The 18,248-nt window shown below is 29.7% G+C and overlaps 3 protein-coding genes across 3 annotated transcripts in view; 2 read left to right on the forward strand and 1 right to left on the reverse strand.

The window, feature by feature from the left end:
• Nucleotides 1–3,283: 3,283 nt before the first annotated feature.
• Nucleotides 3,284–5,851, forward strand: LOC113366204 (threonylcarbamoyladenosine tRNA methylthiotransferase-like). The gene is made up of 7 exons (XM_026607772.1): nt 3,284–3,576; nt 3,783–3,957; nt 4,014–4,171; nt 4,519–4,782; nt 4,844–4,971; nt 5,050–5,195; nt 5,266–5,851. Exons 1-7 carry the CDS (start codon nt 3,402–3,404, stop codon nt 5,846–5,848), a joined length of 1,629 nt encoding a protein of 542 aa, XP_026463557.1. The 5' UTR covers nt 3,284–3,401; the 3' UTR covers nt 5,849–5,851.
• Nucleotides 5,852–6,566: 715 nt separating this feature from the next.
• Nucleotides 6,567–9,483, reverse strand: LOC113366163 (probable 28S ribosomal protein S26, mitochondrial). Its single transcript, XM_026607728.1, has 3 exons — nt 9,183–9,483; nt 7,748–8,009; nt 6,567–6,796 (listed from the first exon to the last, which is right to left on the reverse strand). Exons 1-3 carry the CDS (start codon nt 9,392–9,394, stop codon nt 6,641–6,643), a joined length of 630 nt encoding a protein of 209 aa, XP_026463513.1. The 5' UTR covers nt 9,395–9,483; the 3' UTR covers nt 6,567–6,640.
• A 6,851-nt stretch (nt 9,484–16,334) lies between these two features.
• LOC113366165 (PXMP2/4 family protein 4-like) overlaps nt 16,335–18,248 on the forward strand; it is a 22,768-nt gene continuing 20,854 nt past the window's right edge. The window contains exons 1-3 of the mRNA XM_026607731.1: nt 16,335–16,415; nt 17,559–17,692; nt 17,769–17,900. Of these exons, the coding sequence (XP_026463516.1) occupies nt 16,337–16,415; nt 17,559–17,692; nt 17,769–17,900 (345 nt within the window). The 5' untranslated portion in view covers nt 16,335–16,336. The remainder of the gene's footprint in view (nt 16,416–17,558; nt 17,693–17,768; nt 17,901–18,248) is intronic.

The following is an 18,248-nucleotide window of genomic DNA, read 5'->3' on the forward strand; positions in this document are numbered from 1 at the left end:
TTCATAAAAATCGGCTTAAATTTTTTTTCAACAGTTTATTACAAGAAAACGTCTCGGTAGATTTCACCTAAAACTAATCGGTATCATTCCCAACTAACATCTTTCGAACAGTTTTTGATTTTTTAAAATCTATTCGGTAGAATGAGCTTAAATGTGGACGAAAAGTTTAACTCTCTTTTTCAAATTACAAAGAAACGGCTCGGCAGATCATCTCACAAAACTGACAAACTATAGTGTAGTGCTCATTGAGATACATCGAATGGTTTTTAAATTTCTGAAATCGGTTCAGGCGTTTTTGAGCAAACGTCGATGAAAAGTCTAATTTGACAAATGCGAAAAAAACGATACCAATTTTTGCAAACTTTGACGAATTTTTAAAGTTAAACGAGTTGTCGTAGGGCGGTAATATTTTAGTATGATCTATAAGACTATGATATCTACCGTCAAAAAAATCATAAAAATCGTCGAATTTTTTTTTTTAAAAACTTTATAACAAGAAAACGGCCCGGCCGATCTTTACTTTTTGGTAATCAGCACTAATCAGCACCATTCCAATTAATATCTTTCGAACATTTTTGAATTTTCAAAATTGATTCAGAATTGCGGGCTAAAACGTGGACGAATTTTTTTTTACTTTTCTGCTATTTACACAGAAACGGCTTGGCTGATCGTAGCGCAAAATTGATAAACGCTAGTCCTCATCGAAATACTTGCTTTTGAATATTTGAAATCGGTCCAGCCGTTTTCGAGAAAACGTCGATTTACGGCAAAAAATCTGTTCACAACACACACTCACACACACATTCTTTTTCCAATTTGGTCTCATTCGATTCAGAATGGCTTGAAACGTCGAGAAAAGATAAAATTAGCGAATGAGTTTTTTTTTATGAAAACATAAATTCTCTTTCGGGAAGTTAATAATCATAGATATACATAGGGGGCGTCCATTAATCACGTGAGGTTTTTAGGGGGAGGGGGGGTTGACAAAAAATCACGAAATATCACGTGGGGGAGGGAGGGGTATAGCAAGATATCACGTGTATTTATTTTTTTACTTTTTTTATAAAAAAGTTCAAACATTTTAAAAAAAAATCAGAAATTTTACAGTTTTTTCACGTAACTAAAAATACACGTGATGTTTGGTGGGGGAGGGGGGGTAATTTTGAATATCACCAAATATCACCAAGGGGGAGGGGGGGTCTAAAAATCCTTAAAAACTCGCTCACGTGATTAATGGACGCCCCCTAGTATGAACACATCGTATTATAATATTGTCTAGGGATAAATAAACAAACAAAAAATTTTTAGAGAACGTCAGATTCATAGATAAGTAAACATCATAGATAAGTAAACATAAATAGATCGCTATCTGAGGCCATTTGACATTACCGCCATTTTAATATTTTTAGCGATCTGAAGAAGGCAGCACTTGTTCAGTATATGAATCAACCGCTGGTATTATTCCTAGATATGGTTCGCATACGTAATCCAAAATAAGAAAACCTAAATAATTTCTTATATTGGAAATGAGAAAAAAAAACATACGAAGTACAAAATATATTTTCAAATATATCACAAACATTTTTACATAACAATTAAAATTTTTATAAATGTAATAATCAATATATACATAATAATAAGTATTATAATTTTACAATTATAAGTAACTAAAAAAAGTATTCACAATGGTATGATAAATTTACAAGGAACAATCAATATGAATTAATATATAGCAACTACACAGAGATTATGTAGAAGCATTTACAATAAAATGTTAAACTTAAAAATAACGATCAATATGAATTACTTAATGATCAATAATAATTAACAACTAGACAAAGATTGTGTAGAAGCATTTACAATAAAATGTTAAACTTAAAAGTAACGATCAATATGAATTACTTAATGATCAATAATATATAACAACTAGACAGAAATATTGTAAAAGTTTTCATAAGTATAATGAATTTACACAAACTGACTAATATTAATTTCTTAATGACTAATATTAATATATTAAAAAGAGAAGAAAAAAGTATAGAATATAAAGTATATACTAAAGATAATGGAATAGTATAATTAGAAGAAATGACAAATAATGAACAAATTTAAAAAGTTAAATCCTACAGGCATAAAATATGTACACCTAAGTCTGTTTTTACGCGGTCTTTTTGTACACGGTTTTGATATAACACGGTTTGAAAATTGAATATTTTTAATTTTATTACACGATTTTATTCCATTTAGCACGATTTGAAATTTTATGTACTTAATTTTTTTTTGTCAAATTTAATTTTTGCGAAGTATGTTCATATCACAAAAAAGTATTTATGAAAGAAAAAAGTCTGAAACCATCGATAGCATCATTAATTACTATGATTGTGAAAATAAGCATTATATATTTGATTTAATAAAATGAACATGAATTCTTGTTTTTCACTAATTTTAATAGGTTTTAGAGATTAGGAACAAATCACCCATTTTTGTATAAGATCAATGTCTTTTTTTACACGTTTTTACCAACCAATCTACCGTGTAAAAACAGACTTAGGTGTATATTGATATCAAAATTGATAGAAAACAAATTCCAAGAATTAAAATTCATTCATGAGTCATGCTTCTTTAACATTAACTTTGCATTTGATAGTTATTTTGCTTTCCAATCAATCATTAATAAAGTTGCATTCTACAATATCTTGAATTTCTTATGATTCGATTGTGTCAATAGAACAGTGCAGCAGTCCTTTCGGCTGGAATGTTAAAATATTTCTGAGCATTTTATACTCTGTTGCAATTTATACCTTAAATTATTGCATTGTTTGTCTATCCTTCTTAACTCCCTCAACATATAATGGATGTGCTATACATTTTACATGCCCTCGGAATGAAGACACTCCTATCCTTAGTCACTAGATTCTGCTGCAATTTGTATCCCCAAGAACATCTAATAAACATAACATGTTGTAATATAATATCAAGTCGTAATAGCAAATAGTATTAAAATATTCAGAATTATTATTACCTTTTCCACTGGAGTTGCAGAGTGTTCTCCTGGTCATTATAGACATGAGAACTATTCTGTGAAATATAATTGGACATTTCTAATTTGTTCACTTGCATTTTTATATTATTTCTGAAGTTACCACAAGTTGGTGCGTTACATTTTTCCATATTAAATATCACATAAATGCTTACTTTAATACAATTAATTACAGAAACAACAAGATGAGTCGCTCCTATTAATAATTTATGTTTTGTGTAGTGGCGTTCCTTGTACCACGTGAGCTCGTGACTCTTTTTGACATAATCTCATAGGTTAAGTAAATCAAAAATCTTAGACAATATATCATACATTTAAATATATTTTAAAAAGGTTAAATTAAGTTCACTAGTAATTCGAAATGTCGAACTCGTGTATAGAAATAGTTGACGACATAGAAGATCTTATATCATCGCAGGATATATCTCCAAAAGAAAGATACAGTAACAAAAAATATGTCACTGTACGGGTTAAAAAACAACAAAAGGAGGACAAAACGCCGATCGAAAAAGTAATCCTAGAAAGTGTTGTCCCAGGTATTTATGATTAGATAGTTGTTCGTTTTTAACTCTTATTTTGACTGATTCACTTCAGTAAGTAACTAAAGTTCCCAAATTGTTGCTTCTCTTAAACTAGATTTTCAAATAATTATTTTCTTATATAAGATTCATAACAATGAGAATTTTTGTAATAGAATTACATTAAATTGCTAAATAGCTAATGAGCATTACTATTTATTTAGGAACTCAAACTATTTATGTGAAAACATGGGGTTGTGCGCATAATAATTCTGACTCGGAGTATATGGCTGGACAATTAGCTGCTACGGGTTACCATCTAACAGATAAAAAAGAAAATGCTGATTTATGGCTATTAAACAGTTGTACAGTAAAGAATCCTTCGGAAGATACATTCAGGTTGAGCTTCATTAGCCTTTTTTATAATAATATAATTTACATTCATTATTTTGTAGAAATTATATAGAAGATGGAAAAGCGAATGGTAAACATATAGTACTTGCTGGATGTGTTCCGCAGGGCGCTCCAAAGTCTTCATGGATGAATAATTTATCTATGGTTGGCGTGCAGCAAATCGACAGAGTCAATGAGGTGGTGGAAGAAACATTGAAAGGTAATTTGGTTTAATAAAACGTTTTGCCAGTTATACTTCATGAAAGGCTATGAAAAATATTTATTAAACGGTCAATCTTGATTTTTTAAACAATTGTTGAACACAATTTTGTTATTCATTAAAATCAATTCCAACTTCCAATCAAGAATGCATTTGTAGAACATTATTTGTAATACTACTATTTAAATTGAAACACATGTTAAGATATAAAACAAATTAAATTAATTATTATTATTAATTAAATTTATTGGCTTTATGTGAATCATAGAATGAAATTTTTAATATGAACTGGGGTTGTTTTGAAATAAAACATTGTTATAATATTATATTTATTAATATAATTTTAGGACATACTGTTCGATTGCTAGGCCAAAAAAAAATTAATGGAAAAAGAGCCGGCGGAGCATCACTATCCTTGCCAAAAGTACGCAAAAATCCTTTAATTGAAATTATAGCCATAAATACAGGCTGTCTGAACCAATGTACATATTGTAAAACCAAACATGCAAGAGGAGACTTGGCAAGCTATCCTCCTGAAGAAATAGTTGAAAGAGCAAAACAAGCATTTTCAGAAGGTGTTTGTGAAATATGGTTAACATCAGAAGACACAGGTAATGAATATTATATGAAAATATGAGTTTCGTTCCATGTAAACTTATTGAATTTTCTCAGGAACTTATGGCAGAGATATTGGTACAGATCTTCCAACGCTTTTATGGAAATTAGTAGAGGTCATACCTAATGGTTGTAGATTAAGGCTTGGAATGACAAATCCACCTTATATTTTGGAACACCTAGAGGTTAGCATAAACCAATGTCATAAAACAAGCCTAATTTTTTTATATTAAAAAATAAAATTCTATTTTTGTTAAACATAGGAAATGGCAAAAATATTGAATCATGATAAGGTTTATGGATTTTTGCATCTGCCAGTTCAATCAGGGTCCGATTCTGTGCTGGGTGAGATGAAGCGGGAATATTTTAGGAAAGATTTTGAACATGTTGTTGATTTCCTTCGTGAAAGGTTACTTAATATGTTTATCAATGAAGTAATTGCTGAATTACTAAATTACTAATATAGATATTTGTTACAGGGTATCCGGAATTACCATTGCCACAGATATTATATGTGGATTTCCTACTGAAACAGAAAAGGACTTTGAGGAAACTATGGAATTATGTGCAAAATACAAATTCCCAAGTCTTTTTATTAATCAATTCTATCCAAGACCTGGTACACCTGCAGCAAATATGCAGCGCATACCTGCAAATGAGGTTAAGAAAAGAACAAAAAAATTGACGAATTTATTCAATACATACGAGCCATATTCACACAAACTTGGTGAAGTTCAAGAAGTGTTAGTGACGGAAGTTTCTCACGATAACAAGCATTATGTTGGCCATAATAATTATTATGAACAAGTGTTGATACCAATGGATAAAAAATATTTAGGAAAATTGGTGACTGTGAGAATAATATCAGCATCTAAATTTTCAATGTCGGCAGAAGTTATTAATGATGTGGAAATTAAAAATGTTACCTTGACAAATCCCTTAGAGAAAGGAGCAGTATCCGGGCTTGAACTAAAATTGGAAAGTAATCATCAACTATTTTTCTATATGTTAATAACACTTTGTTTAGCTATAACATACAGATTAATTTGGTTCTTACTTTAGTACATCAAAAGTTATTGTTTTATTTGACAAATATATGTAAATAGTTTAATTATTTGACAATGAGAAAACTTTTAATATTTGTGTATATATAAATTTAAATAAATTGAGTTGAATTTAGTTTTTTTGGCAATATTAAGTTATTCAAAATCACAGGAAAGGTAGTTAATAGAAATGTAATATCACATTAACTAAAGATTCTACTAAAATTTTTATATGCAAGTCCTTATGATTTCTCAATTTGCTTTTATAAAATGAACAAATTAAATTTAATTGTTTTAAACGGTTCCAATTATGATGTTGAAAGTACAAAAATCTCATCCTTAGGTCCCTCCTTTTTTTATAAACTTTCATAAAATTAATGGTTTTGGTAACAAATTTTTACTTTTTCACTACACAATGTTATGGTAAAATATATTTGTGAAAAACATATCCATTCATCGCTACATTAAAGCAAACTGAAAATCTAAATGACTTAAAAACAAATATTTTTCTATCATTTGATATATTTATATCATATTGGCTCAAAGCAAAAAGCAATGGGGCATTTAATTCTAAATTTGGTACAAAATAAAGTTCAATGCAATCCATATGTTGTGTTGAGCTTCGATCAAGAAATCCAATTGTAATAAGAAACTTAAAAGTTGCTTTATTTTACTGCTAAATGGATATGATATTTTCACATATTGATTACTAATTTAAATATAAAAAATCTGCTTGGTTGTGATTTATTATATATTTGAAATGTATTATTATTTTATTATGACATATTACCTCTATTTCCATTCAAAATTACTATGTATTTGATTGTTCTGATTCATTTTTTGTTATTCTGCCTTTGTTTATATTTCCTTTAGTATCTATAGAAAAATTATAATCTACAACTTGTGTCAGTGCTGCTTCAATAGCTGCATCAATATTATGTTTAGTTATAAAAGTTTTACTTTCCTCCTGTGAAAATAAAATTTAATATATAGGCCTTGTGCATAACTATTAACTATATATAAGTGCCAAAAAAACAGTCTTTCTAACCATTTTTTCATCTTTGCATTCTAGATTAATACTTGGTATTATTTGGAGGGCTAAAATCATGGGCATGACCAAGTAGCAATTTTTTTGAGAAACCCGCCCCTCCCCCTGGCCTACTTTATCACATTTTAGAATTAAAAGTTTTGGATTACAGTTTACAGTTGTACTTCGCCTTACGAGCGACTCGTCATACGCGTCTTTCGAGATACGAGCAGCCGAAGGTGCGGCTCGTTTGCTTCTTTACACGAGCAAAATTCGTGATAGTGGTCCAAATGAAACAGATTCATCTATTAGCAATTGTAATTTTTTTTTTTTTGTATTTCAAAAATAATTCAGATTTTAATTGTAATTCTGACTTAAGTTCTAATATACTTTAAACAAATATTTTCAACTTTGCAATTAAGTTTATATAATTTTTATGAATATTAGATAATGTTACAGTATTTATAACAATGTGTTTGAAAACATTTAATATTCCTCAAACACTTTGTTATTGTACGGGAACTTTCAGCAATTTGCCTTAAAGCATGATGCCATACACTACTAGTTATTCAGAAATTTGCTATTTTTGCAGTATATGTATTTGATCTTAGCAATAAATGTTTCATTTAATATTATTATTAATAAAAACACCGCTGTAACGAATTAAATTCAATGTATGTAAATAGAAAAAATTGCTTTGAGATACAAACAATACGGCATGCGAGCATGCTTACAGAACGAATGAAGCTCCTAATGCAAGGTACCTCTGTATTTTTAATTCTCAAAACTTTGCCTTTTTCAAGGCATTTCAAAAAATGCATAAAGCTCACATAACTAGACCAGAACACCCCCTTAAATATATGTGTGAAATGAGTAAATTCAATTCCTTACCTTAAGTTTTAAAACTTTTTCTTCAACTTCCATTAGTCTTTGTAATTTCAAAGCATTTTTCTGTTCAATATCTTCATTGATTAATTGTTTCTTCTTTAATGCTTCATTTTCTAGTCTCTTATTTCTTATTTCTGCAACTTTCTTATTCCACTCATCATTAATTTTCATGCATTGTGCAAAATCTTCTAGTTCTTCCTCTGGTGTCATATGAAATCGATTTTCACCAATACTCTCTCTTCCAACTTCTGCTATTAAATACTTTCTGTAGAATTAAAGAATCGAGATAAGTAAACAGAGATAGAAAACACAAGCCGAAAAAGTATTTAGAATTAAAAAACTATATGAGTTCTTACAATATAATTTAAGTTGGGATTAATTAATAAGTGTTATAATGCTGGAATTTCTGGTAGTCCAATTATTTAAGATCGAGATACCCAGCTGTAAGTCTGTAAATACTTGTATATTGAAACCCTAAAGTTGTCACAAAACCTACATATGGTAGGGTGTCAATACCATATGTAGGTTTTGAGACAACTTTAGGGTGTCAATATACAAGTATTTACAGATTTTTTTTTTGTTTTAATTTATTTATTTATTTGATATAATTCATACATACTGTATCTCAGTCAGACAATTGTTCTGGTATGAGAGATCACAGCAATTATAACAAAAATAAAATCTAAATTTTATGTAACAGACTTACATTAAGACATCTATATATTTTTACTTATTACTATTATACACACATATATACACAGAACGCTTGCGTACATACATACATACTTATACTTAATTGTAATTAATATTTTATTAAACAGAAGTAATAAAGTATTTAAAATAAGGAATTTTATCTCATTTATTTCATTTATCTCTTATGTAATTTTTCAATTTAATTTTGAAATTGTTTAGGTCCGTCATTGTCTTTAGTTCGTCAGGTAGTTTATTGTAAAGGCTGCTTGCACTTCTCAGAGGACTTGCAAGTCCTTTACTCGATTTAGCATGTTTCATGTGAAAGTTTCGGTTTTGTCTCGATTGATGGTCGTGTATAACCTGGTTTGTCTCTATTGTGGTGCAATTTTGAATATTAGTTTCAATTCAATTTTTCTATTTCTATTGTTTTGTGTAGTGGTATGTTCTTAGTCTTTTGTAGAAGTTCTTTTGTCGGGATGAGGTAGGGATATTTGTAAGTTGATTTTATTGCTTTATTTATCATTTTTTGTAGTGTCTTTATATTTTTATTTGTTGTTTGACTCCAAATCGTGATGCCGTACGTATATTGAAAGTGTATTGAGGGTGTCAATACCATATGTAGGTTTTGAAACAACTTTAGAGTTTCAATATACAAGTATTTACATATTTACAGCTGGGTATCTCGAAATTCCGAGGTGAACTTACTATAATGACTGGACTATCGATAAAATGATCTTTTACTTACCGAATAGCTCGTACTTGTGTATGGTAATTGTTGTGTAGCCTCTGTAATTCGAGTTTTTCCTCTAATGGTACATTGGGGCGCTCAGGCACTTTAAACATTTTACTTTTAGCTACGGGCAACCATCTTGGCTTCCTGCGCCAACGAACGCATTGATAATTTATTAAACAATTATTAATATTTAAGGATAAACGAGTTAAATGTGATTGCAGCATCTTTATATATTTACGTTTATAATATTCGTATATAATTGACAATACGAATGTAAGGTTAGGTGTTAGATATCCATCATTTCACATAACCATAGATAAAACAAGAGTATATAAAGGTGCGTCCACACCTAACGAACGAACATGAACGAACATGTCGAACAAAAAAATACAAAGAAGAACGAACAGGAACACGAACGAACGCGAAAAATTCCAAACGAACTTGAACAAACGCTTAAAAGCAGTGAGCGCTTGAATTTTCGTTGTTCGTAGATGTCAGGGCTTTTTCACTTAGAACAAAATCCTCGTTCAGAAGGAATACTTAGGGGTCCATTTGTAGTCGCAGATTTGGCGCTAGTGAGCCGATGAAAAAGTATTTTCAAATGTTTTATATTGGTTACTAAGAAACGTCAGTGTTATTTTTGTATAAGTTTACAAAATGGCGATTCTTCTTCGTTTGTGTTTGTATATTTGTTAATAAAGATTTCATCAGGAATTGCTCTCAAATGCATAGCCCTTTGACAATATGAATAAAACAGCTTCAAACTCATATGGAGGACATAATTACTACAATACTACGTAGTGCATTGACATATTAGTCTAATCATAATACACTTTAAGGAAAGAGATCAGTTCTAGGAAATTGTGTAAGAAATCAAATATACGCTTCTACAAGAAAGACATAATACACAAATAGAAAGCTGTTCCAGCTGTTTAATATTGGATTACCACTTCACGCAGATCTGAATATACTTGAGAAAAAATCAAATTTTGCACAGGATGATTACTAGTTAATGAGAGTTAAGAATGACAGACGATGTAATGAACTAACACTATAATGCATTATTCACTAAATTTCACTAAATATTTATATTAATAAGTAGAAAAAAGTGTAGAAGTTATTCCAGTAGATTAGATGTGATATCTATTATATATAAACCAGTGTATTGCAGTGTATTTGTTGATTTATATTTCGATTTGATTGTATATTTATTATAATATAATATTATCTAGTATATTTTTGTTATTATTGTATCATTACAAAACATAATAGGATTGTAATACCGAATTTAGTTTCAAATACCCGTGTATTAAAATTCATTAATTTTCATTTCAAATTTTGCGCCATTAATTTGAGTGCCAAAAGCAGCGCCACCACGTCGAGCGGAGGACCCTTTAAGTATTCCTTCTGAACGTAAAAATCGGGCGAGAGAAGCGTCTATATGAATACGGGGTATTCTAATATTGTCTAGGGTAGATGTTCCGTGAAACGTCAGTTTTATTATTGATATGGATGTAAGCTTTAATCATACGGCATTTTCACTGGTTTTTGTGTGATTTTTGTTCGTGTATATTTTGTAAATATACTGTAAATAAATTATTCAATTAATTTCACTCAGTTTTTATATTTAATATTTATATTTTGAGTCGTTTTCTTTCCTCAGCATTCATATTCGGAGCAAGCTGAACATTCCAGGCTTGAGCTAACTATACTCAATTTTCATACTCTCATCCTCAACATATATGTTGAATGTCTATGTATGATAACAAGTTTAATATTTACTTGTAAAGACTGCAATCATACTCTTCTTTTATCTATGACTGCAATTTCTTCTTTACTGCAGCTTCTGACATCCCAAACGTTTTGCCTACACTTTCCCAAGCATCGTTTTTTTTTTCTAATAATTTTATAAAAAGGGTCTTTAGTCTCCCATATTATAGGAAACTTTTCTATTTCATTTATGAATGATAAAATTACGTCATTTGACCATTCCATAATTTATTCAAAATTTTCAAACTGTACACAATAATTAAAAGTAAATATTATTAAAATTTTCAAACATTAAAATTATTAACATTATTATTGAATTATTAAAAAATTATTATTAAATTATTAAAATTATTAAAACAAAAATGTTCGTTTGCGTTCGTTGTGACGTCCACACTGCACATACGAGTTCAAACATGAACGAACAATTCCCTTTGATGTACCGACAAGTTGCGGAACATTGCTCGCCATGTTTGTTTATGTTCGTTCGTGATCGTCGTGGCGTCCACACTATGCTGTTGCCGTTCGTTCTGGTACGTTCTTTTATGTTCGTTCGTGTTCGTTCGTTAGGTGTGGCGCAGAAGAAGAAGAAGAAGAAGAGCCCATCTGAACATAATCTTATTACTAGATGGATTCGCCATCTGTTAGAAATGACGAAAACTATTATTTAAATTGTTTTTTAACTTCCCGAAGGAGAAAAGTTTATGTTTTCATCAAAAAATCCGATTCGCTAATTTTATGTTTTCTCGACATTTCAAGCCATTCTGAATCGAATGAGACCAAATTTGAAAAAAGTATGTGTGTGTGTGCGCGTGTATGTGAACAGATTTTTTGCCGTAAATCGACGTTTTCTCAAAAACGGTTGAGCCGATTTCAAAAATTTAAAAGCCATTCGATGTATTTCGATGAGGAGTAGCGTTTCTGAGTTTTGTGTGACGATCGGCCGAGCCGTTTCTTTTTAAATCGCAGAAAAGTGAAAAATTTTTCGTCCACGTTTTAGCCCGCAATTTTTAATCGATTTTGAAAATTCAAAAACCGTTCGAAAGATATTGGTTGGGAACCGTGCTGATTAATTTTTAGTAAAGATCGGCCAAGCCGTTTTCTTGTAATAAAGTTTTTTTAAAAAAAATTCAACGATTTTTATTATTATTTTTTGACGGTAGATACCATAGTCTTCTAGATCATACTAAAGTATTACAGCCCTACGACAACTCGTTTAGCTTTAAAAATTCTTCAAAGTTTGCAAAAATTAGTATCGTTCTTTTGGCATTTGTCAAAATTAGACCTTTGATCGACGTTTTCTCAGAAACGCCTGACCCGATTTCAGAAATTTAAAATCCATTTGATGTATCTCAATGAGAACTATCGTTTGTCAGTTATGTGCAACGATCTGCCAAGCCGTTTCTTTGTAATTTGAAAAAAAAGTGTTAAACTTTTCGTCCACATTTAAGCTCAAACTACCGAATCGATTTTAAAAAATCAAAAACTGTTCGTAAGATATTAGTTGGGAATGGTACTGATTAGTTTTAGGTAAAAATCTACCGAGCCGTTTTCTTGTAATTAACTGTTGAAAAAAATTTTAAGCCGATTTTTATGGAATTTTTTTTTTGGCGATATATATCATGGTCTTATAGAACTTACTGAAATATTACGGTCTTACGACAAGTAGTATAATTTTAAAAATTCATCAAAGTTTGAGAAAATGAGTAGTTTTTTTGACGTTAGCTAAAATTAAAATTAGACGATTTACTCGGTATAACAATATAGTACTTGGTCTTAATAAACATACTAAACCATTAAAATCCTACAGACACTGGTTCAAATATAATAATTGTTGATTTTTGAAAAGTTGCTTTTTGAAAATACTCTGAGTTAATGTGTTCGTTTGTTTTTAATTATGTGTAATAAATCCACTCATAAATTAATTTATTTTTTTATTGATTAAGTCGATTATTTACACATATCGGGAAGTTCATGTAACTTGCCTTAAGGCTAAATACCAATACTAACTAGTTATGATTAATATCTAAGAAGTTAAAAAAAATAAAGATTACGCAGTTTATGGTATAAAATATTTTGGCACAGATGTCACTTTAAAAGACCGTTACATTTTTACATAAGATGAAATAAACATCATTGTCTATTAGTCCGATCCTATTTATTGTTACACGATATAAAAAGGAAGTTATCAAGGAGAGAAGTACGAAATATCATCAAAAGAGCGCATACCATCCAAACACTCTAATAATAGACCTGCTGAAACAAGTACCAAGGAGAAGATTAAAAAGAAAGTGGCCGCAAGATTTAATGAATTAACAATCAATATATTTATGTAAGGAAATTCCCCACTGGGGGAATTTCTAAAAGCCCTGTACCCGTCAGCAAATAACCTCATTGAACCCAAGGTTCAGATTGGTTATAAGAATAAATAAAAAAAAAAAAAAAACGATGGGGCTTCATGCCCAGCAATAAATATAATAAAACCGTAAATTCGGTCATTGAATTCCCTAATGCTACCCATCCGAACTTGAAAATCGCGGGTTGAACTTCGATAATCACATAATCACGTATCACCATCTACTGCTTCCTAAATAAAGTCTATCAAAAGTGGTTTTGAATATGAATTCGAACTTTGGGTGATCGATAGGTATATTTCAAAACGAATGGTTTTTAGATAAATCTTATCACATGACAAACATTTTAAAATCTCTATTACTTTGACAAATATGTCTATTATATTACTATTACTACTGGCAGGTTATTAGCCGTTTGCGAATTATGACGTATCGCCACGCGCATGCCTGAATGACGTTTAGCAACACGCGTTTGGTCAAGGACAAGTCTTATTAGAAAATTCGATTCGAAACATGTCATAATGAGATATTATTTATAACTGTGATCTTGGTTAGGCTTTAGAGTTGTTACATTCTTTTTGTTTAAAGTCTTGAATAATCAGAAAATTTAGTGTTTAATTGTAAAATGATAATAACTTCATAAAATTACTGTGGTGAATTGTTTCGCTCTAGCCAACCAATATTAATATAAAGGAATTTAAATATTTTGTATAAAATATTTGTTAACTACATTGTAATTTATTGCATTTATTGCATACGAGATTTTTTTATTTAAAAAAAATGTAAGTAGTTCGCTGAATATATTGATGTATATTCTATTATAATATTGAAGTGATATTGTGTACAATAAAAAAAAACTGGTGGCATGTTTAAGTGAAAATGTTTGATCAATATATACACAGTTAGTGCCAAACTATTTTCAATATATTTATGAATTTATTCATAAAAGATGAAAAAATCAAATTTTTTTTTAATAAAATTTAAATTTTATAATTACAGTAGAATCTTACTAACCCGACACTTCGATAAACCGACACCTCCGATACCCTTGCAACCGATTTTTTTTTTTTTTGAAATTTTTGAATTAACGTTATTTCCAATATCATATGTTAAAAATTATTACTTTTGCAATATAATCCAGTAATCCGAAAATTTCAGTAATCCGACAACCCCTCCGGTTTTTAATAGTGTCGGTTTAACTAAAGTCTACTCATTACGTTCTGAATCATTTATTAGAAAACGTCCTCGACGTTTTCTCAAAACCGTTTGCACCGATTTAGATAATTTAAAATATTTTGAATTCGTTACATGAACCTTGATGAGGTTTATGTTAAATTTTTTAACTTCCCGTAGGGCAAGTTATAATAATAGCAAAAAAATCGAAAATAAACATTTTTATATTCGGGACGATTTCGGGAACACCGATCAACCGATTTGAATAATTTAAAAAAACATTCGATTCGTATTGATAAGGAGACGTGCTGATTAGTTTTTCGCAAAGGCAGGTCTAGCCGTTCCTAAGATATGTGGCAAAAAGTGCAAAAAACGGTAACTCAGTTTTTAAGAGAACGGAACGTCCGATTTGAATATTTCAAAAAACATTTTACTTGTGAAGATTAAAATTTTCATGAAGACAGGTCTAGCGGTTTCGGAGATCTAGTAAAAAAAGTAAAAAAAAATGCCATCTGGCGGTCAAAAATGATCATTAGACATATGCACAAAGAATTATCAGATGTTTTATAGACATTTTGACAATAAGTATAAATTTTGTTTACATTCCAATGGGTTCCGTACCAATGCTTATCCGTTAGACGGGCGCGCGGCGCTTACGCGCATCGATATTTCGTCTCTATGCAGTTAAAGCAGTAAGATTGCTTTGAAAAAAAGTTCAGAATTTCCAAAATATTTCAAAATACACTTTTCTTCAAAAAGTCTTTTTTTTTTCAAAAAAAAGTAAATTATTGTCAAAAATTTATAGTTTCTCAAATCTAATTTTTCAGAGTAATTTTTTTTCAAAAATGTTAATCTTTTAAAAAAATAATAATTTTTGGTACGGGAAGTTCCAGCAATTTGCCTTAAGGCACGATGCCATGCGCCCCACTAGTTTTATTATAGATAATGTATAACGAAATATTACGTGATATTTATTGAATGTTGCATCAGGGATTTTAATAGGTTTATTTTGATTGTGAGTTTTTGAATATTTTACACAATAGCTCTAACCACAAATTTGAATAATTATGAAGAAAAAAAATATAAATCGAACTTTTCTTACGGATTGTATACTGCTGCCATCGATTTGTTTTAACAAACTTATCTGAATTATAGATAGGTTTGTTTGACAACGATAAAACTTGCATTATAATAATCAAGTGCTCTCCGGTGACTTATTAGCGATTAGAGCTTTGGCTTCCAAATAGAAAGTTCCATGTTTAATTCCCACATCGGGCAGCCTGATATCAAGCAATATTGAAATAGGTTTTCATTTGAAAATATAAATGGAAATATTAAAAATCATCAGCTTATACATATTTTAATAATAGATCAGAGGTTTTCTTCTAAAAAGCTATGTGGTTAAGAAATATCATCAGAACAATTCTTCAACAAGTTCAACAGCGAATTCGATGGAATCTAAAAGATATAATAACAATAATAATCAGGAATATGATATTTTCGATTATCATGATACAAATTATCTAAATAAATATTTCAAAGCCATATGTCAAGTTATATGTATTTTTGTAAGACCCGTTCATGTTTACATATGACTTCTGATATGAACAAATTTCTGTAAAAAAGTATGATGATATGTATGTGAAATATTGTCACTCTTGCATAATGCGTTAAATATTTTAAAAACGCTCTTTTAATATCACATTCTCACAGATTTTAAATTCAACAAATTTTTATTTACAGAAAACACAAATTCCGAAACTGAACAATATTTTATACTTTTATACGTTAAAATATTAAAATTGAACGACAAACATAAAAAATGAATCTTTCGAAGCAGTTAAATTACATCAGTATTTACCAAATCCCATAATGAAAGGGATGGCGTCTTATGCCCTAATATGGCCTGTTTCCAGTATTATACAACAGACAATGGAAGGAAAAAGATTAGGTAAGTCCTGATTTAGTTTAAAAACTTTACATTTCGATTTTTTTTTACTTAAGAAACATAAATTTAGGGGCCAATTCTCGAGATAAATAGTTATGATATGTTACTGGTATGATTTTGTTGAATTTTCCTATAAGTCGATAGTCTCGAACTGTCTTTGCAGTTCGATGGAATGTGTTGCAGTATATCAACTTCAAAAATGTCAAATAACAAAATATTTGTTGACAACACATGCGTGAAGTCGAACTGATAACAGACGTTGTGCCATTTGGAGGTTACGTTTCAGATGTTGATATAGTGTAAGACGGGATCGAATAGCAAAAAAAGCCTTTTGACAATTCGTGACTGCCAACTATGCAATATTTACAAAACAGATCAGTAACATAATATCATAATTTTATCCGAAAATTGGTCTCTTAGTTTGCATAAAGTGGTGCATACTAGTACTATTTGAATACTACAAGGATATCGAGATTGTCATAGCATTTTTTTTGAACTCGTTAATAAAATATAATAAAATTATGGGAATAAAAATAAATAATTATCAAAATGCCATAAAGCTTTAATATATCATTAACTGAAGCAATATAAAGTTTACTGATTGTGAATGTACAATATAAAGTTTACTGATTGTGTGTAATGTATGCTCGTTTTTCCTAGCTCTGCTGCCAAAATTTCTTAAGTTTATAAACTATATGATGATTTGGATAGTGACCAAATTTTGTCGATGGTTATCAAAAATATGCATTTATACACAGTCTTGTAACAGATGAACTTTAATTTTATTGTATATTTAATAAAATTATTCGAATCAATTATGCCTGAAGATAGTGTTCATTGGTATTAAAAAAATCTTCAAATTGTTCGAATGCATACACGTTATTAATAAAACTAGTTATTTGTTTGAATGTAGAATATCAAACTATTATTAAAATTAAACAACTTTGAAATAGTAGACTAGTTTTCAATGTGCAAGAAATTTAAAGCTTTTCCTTATATGGTGTTCAAGAACTTCTGGAAATTCAGAATAAAATAATGTGAACATGAAAAATCTAATTTAATAATAATTTAAGACATGTCTGTTACCTTTCCCAAAAATTATATATATCGAAAATATTAAATAAAAGTTTTATTTATAATTTTCAGAAAATTACGATTGGGGTCGTTGTTTACGATTCAGTTTATACGGATGCCTATTTACTGCTCCCACTCTGTATGGTTGGGTTCGATTATCAAGTTCAATTTGGCCACACAATAATTTTAGGACAGCTGTAACTAAAGTAAATTACAGCATTCAATATTATAATTATATGATTTGCGTTTAGAATTATATTTAATAAAATATTTTCTTTAAAGGCCCTCATTGAACAAGTTACATATGGACCATTCGCTCTTGCCAGTTTCTTCTTTGGAATGAGCTTGATGGAAACACATAGTGTGGACGAAGCAGTTAAAGAAGTTAAAGCCAAATTTTTGCCTACTTATAAAGTAAGTAACCAACATCCAGAAACAAATTAGTATACTAATTATTCCAATTTCACATGTTCTACGAACAAATTGCGGTTCGAGGTATTGATTTCACTAAAAAATTGGAAGTTAATATTTTGCTTTAGTTTGCCCTTCATTATTTGGAAAGGTTACATGTTAAAATTCATTATAAACAATTAACCCTTTCCACTCGGATGCCTCCGCTCCGGCTACACAATTCATATAAATCTCTTGTAAAGTTCAGCTGAATTTATCATCTATATCTTGCTGAATTATCAGAATTGTTGCAAATAAGAATGAAGAAATTTGAAGAAAGTTTAGTTGTTTTTATAATTGAATTGAATCCTA

This window comes from Ctenocephalides felis, unplaced genomic scaffold (genome assembly GCF_003426905.1).
Source record: "Ctenocephalides felis isolate EL2017-DRISC unplaced genomic scaffold, ASM342690v1 CF-g0.4_SCAFFOLD_01170, whole genome shotgun sequence".
Lineage (NCBI taxonomy): Eukaryota > Metazoa > Arthropoda > Insecta > Siphonaptera > Pulicidae > Ctenocephalides > Ctenocephalides felis.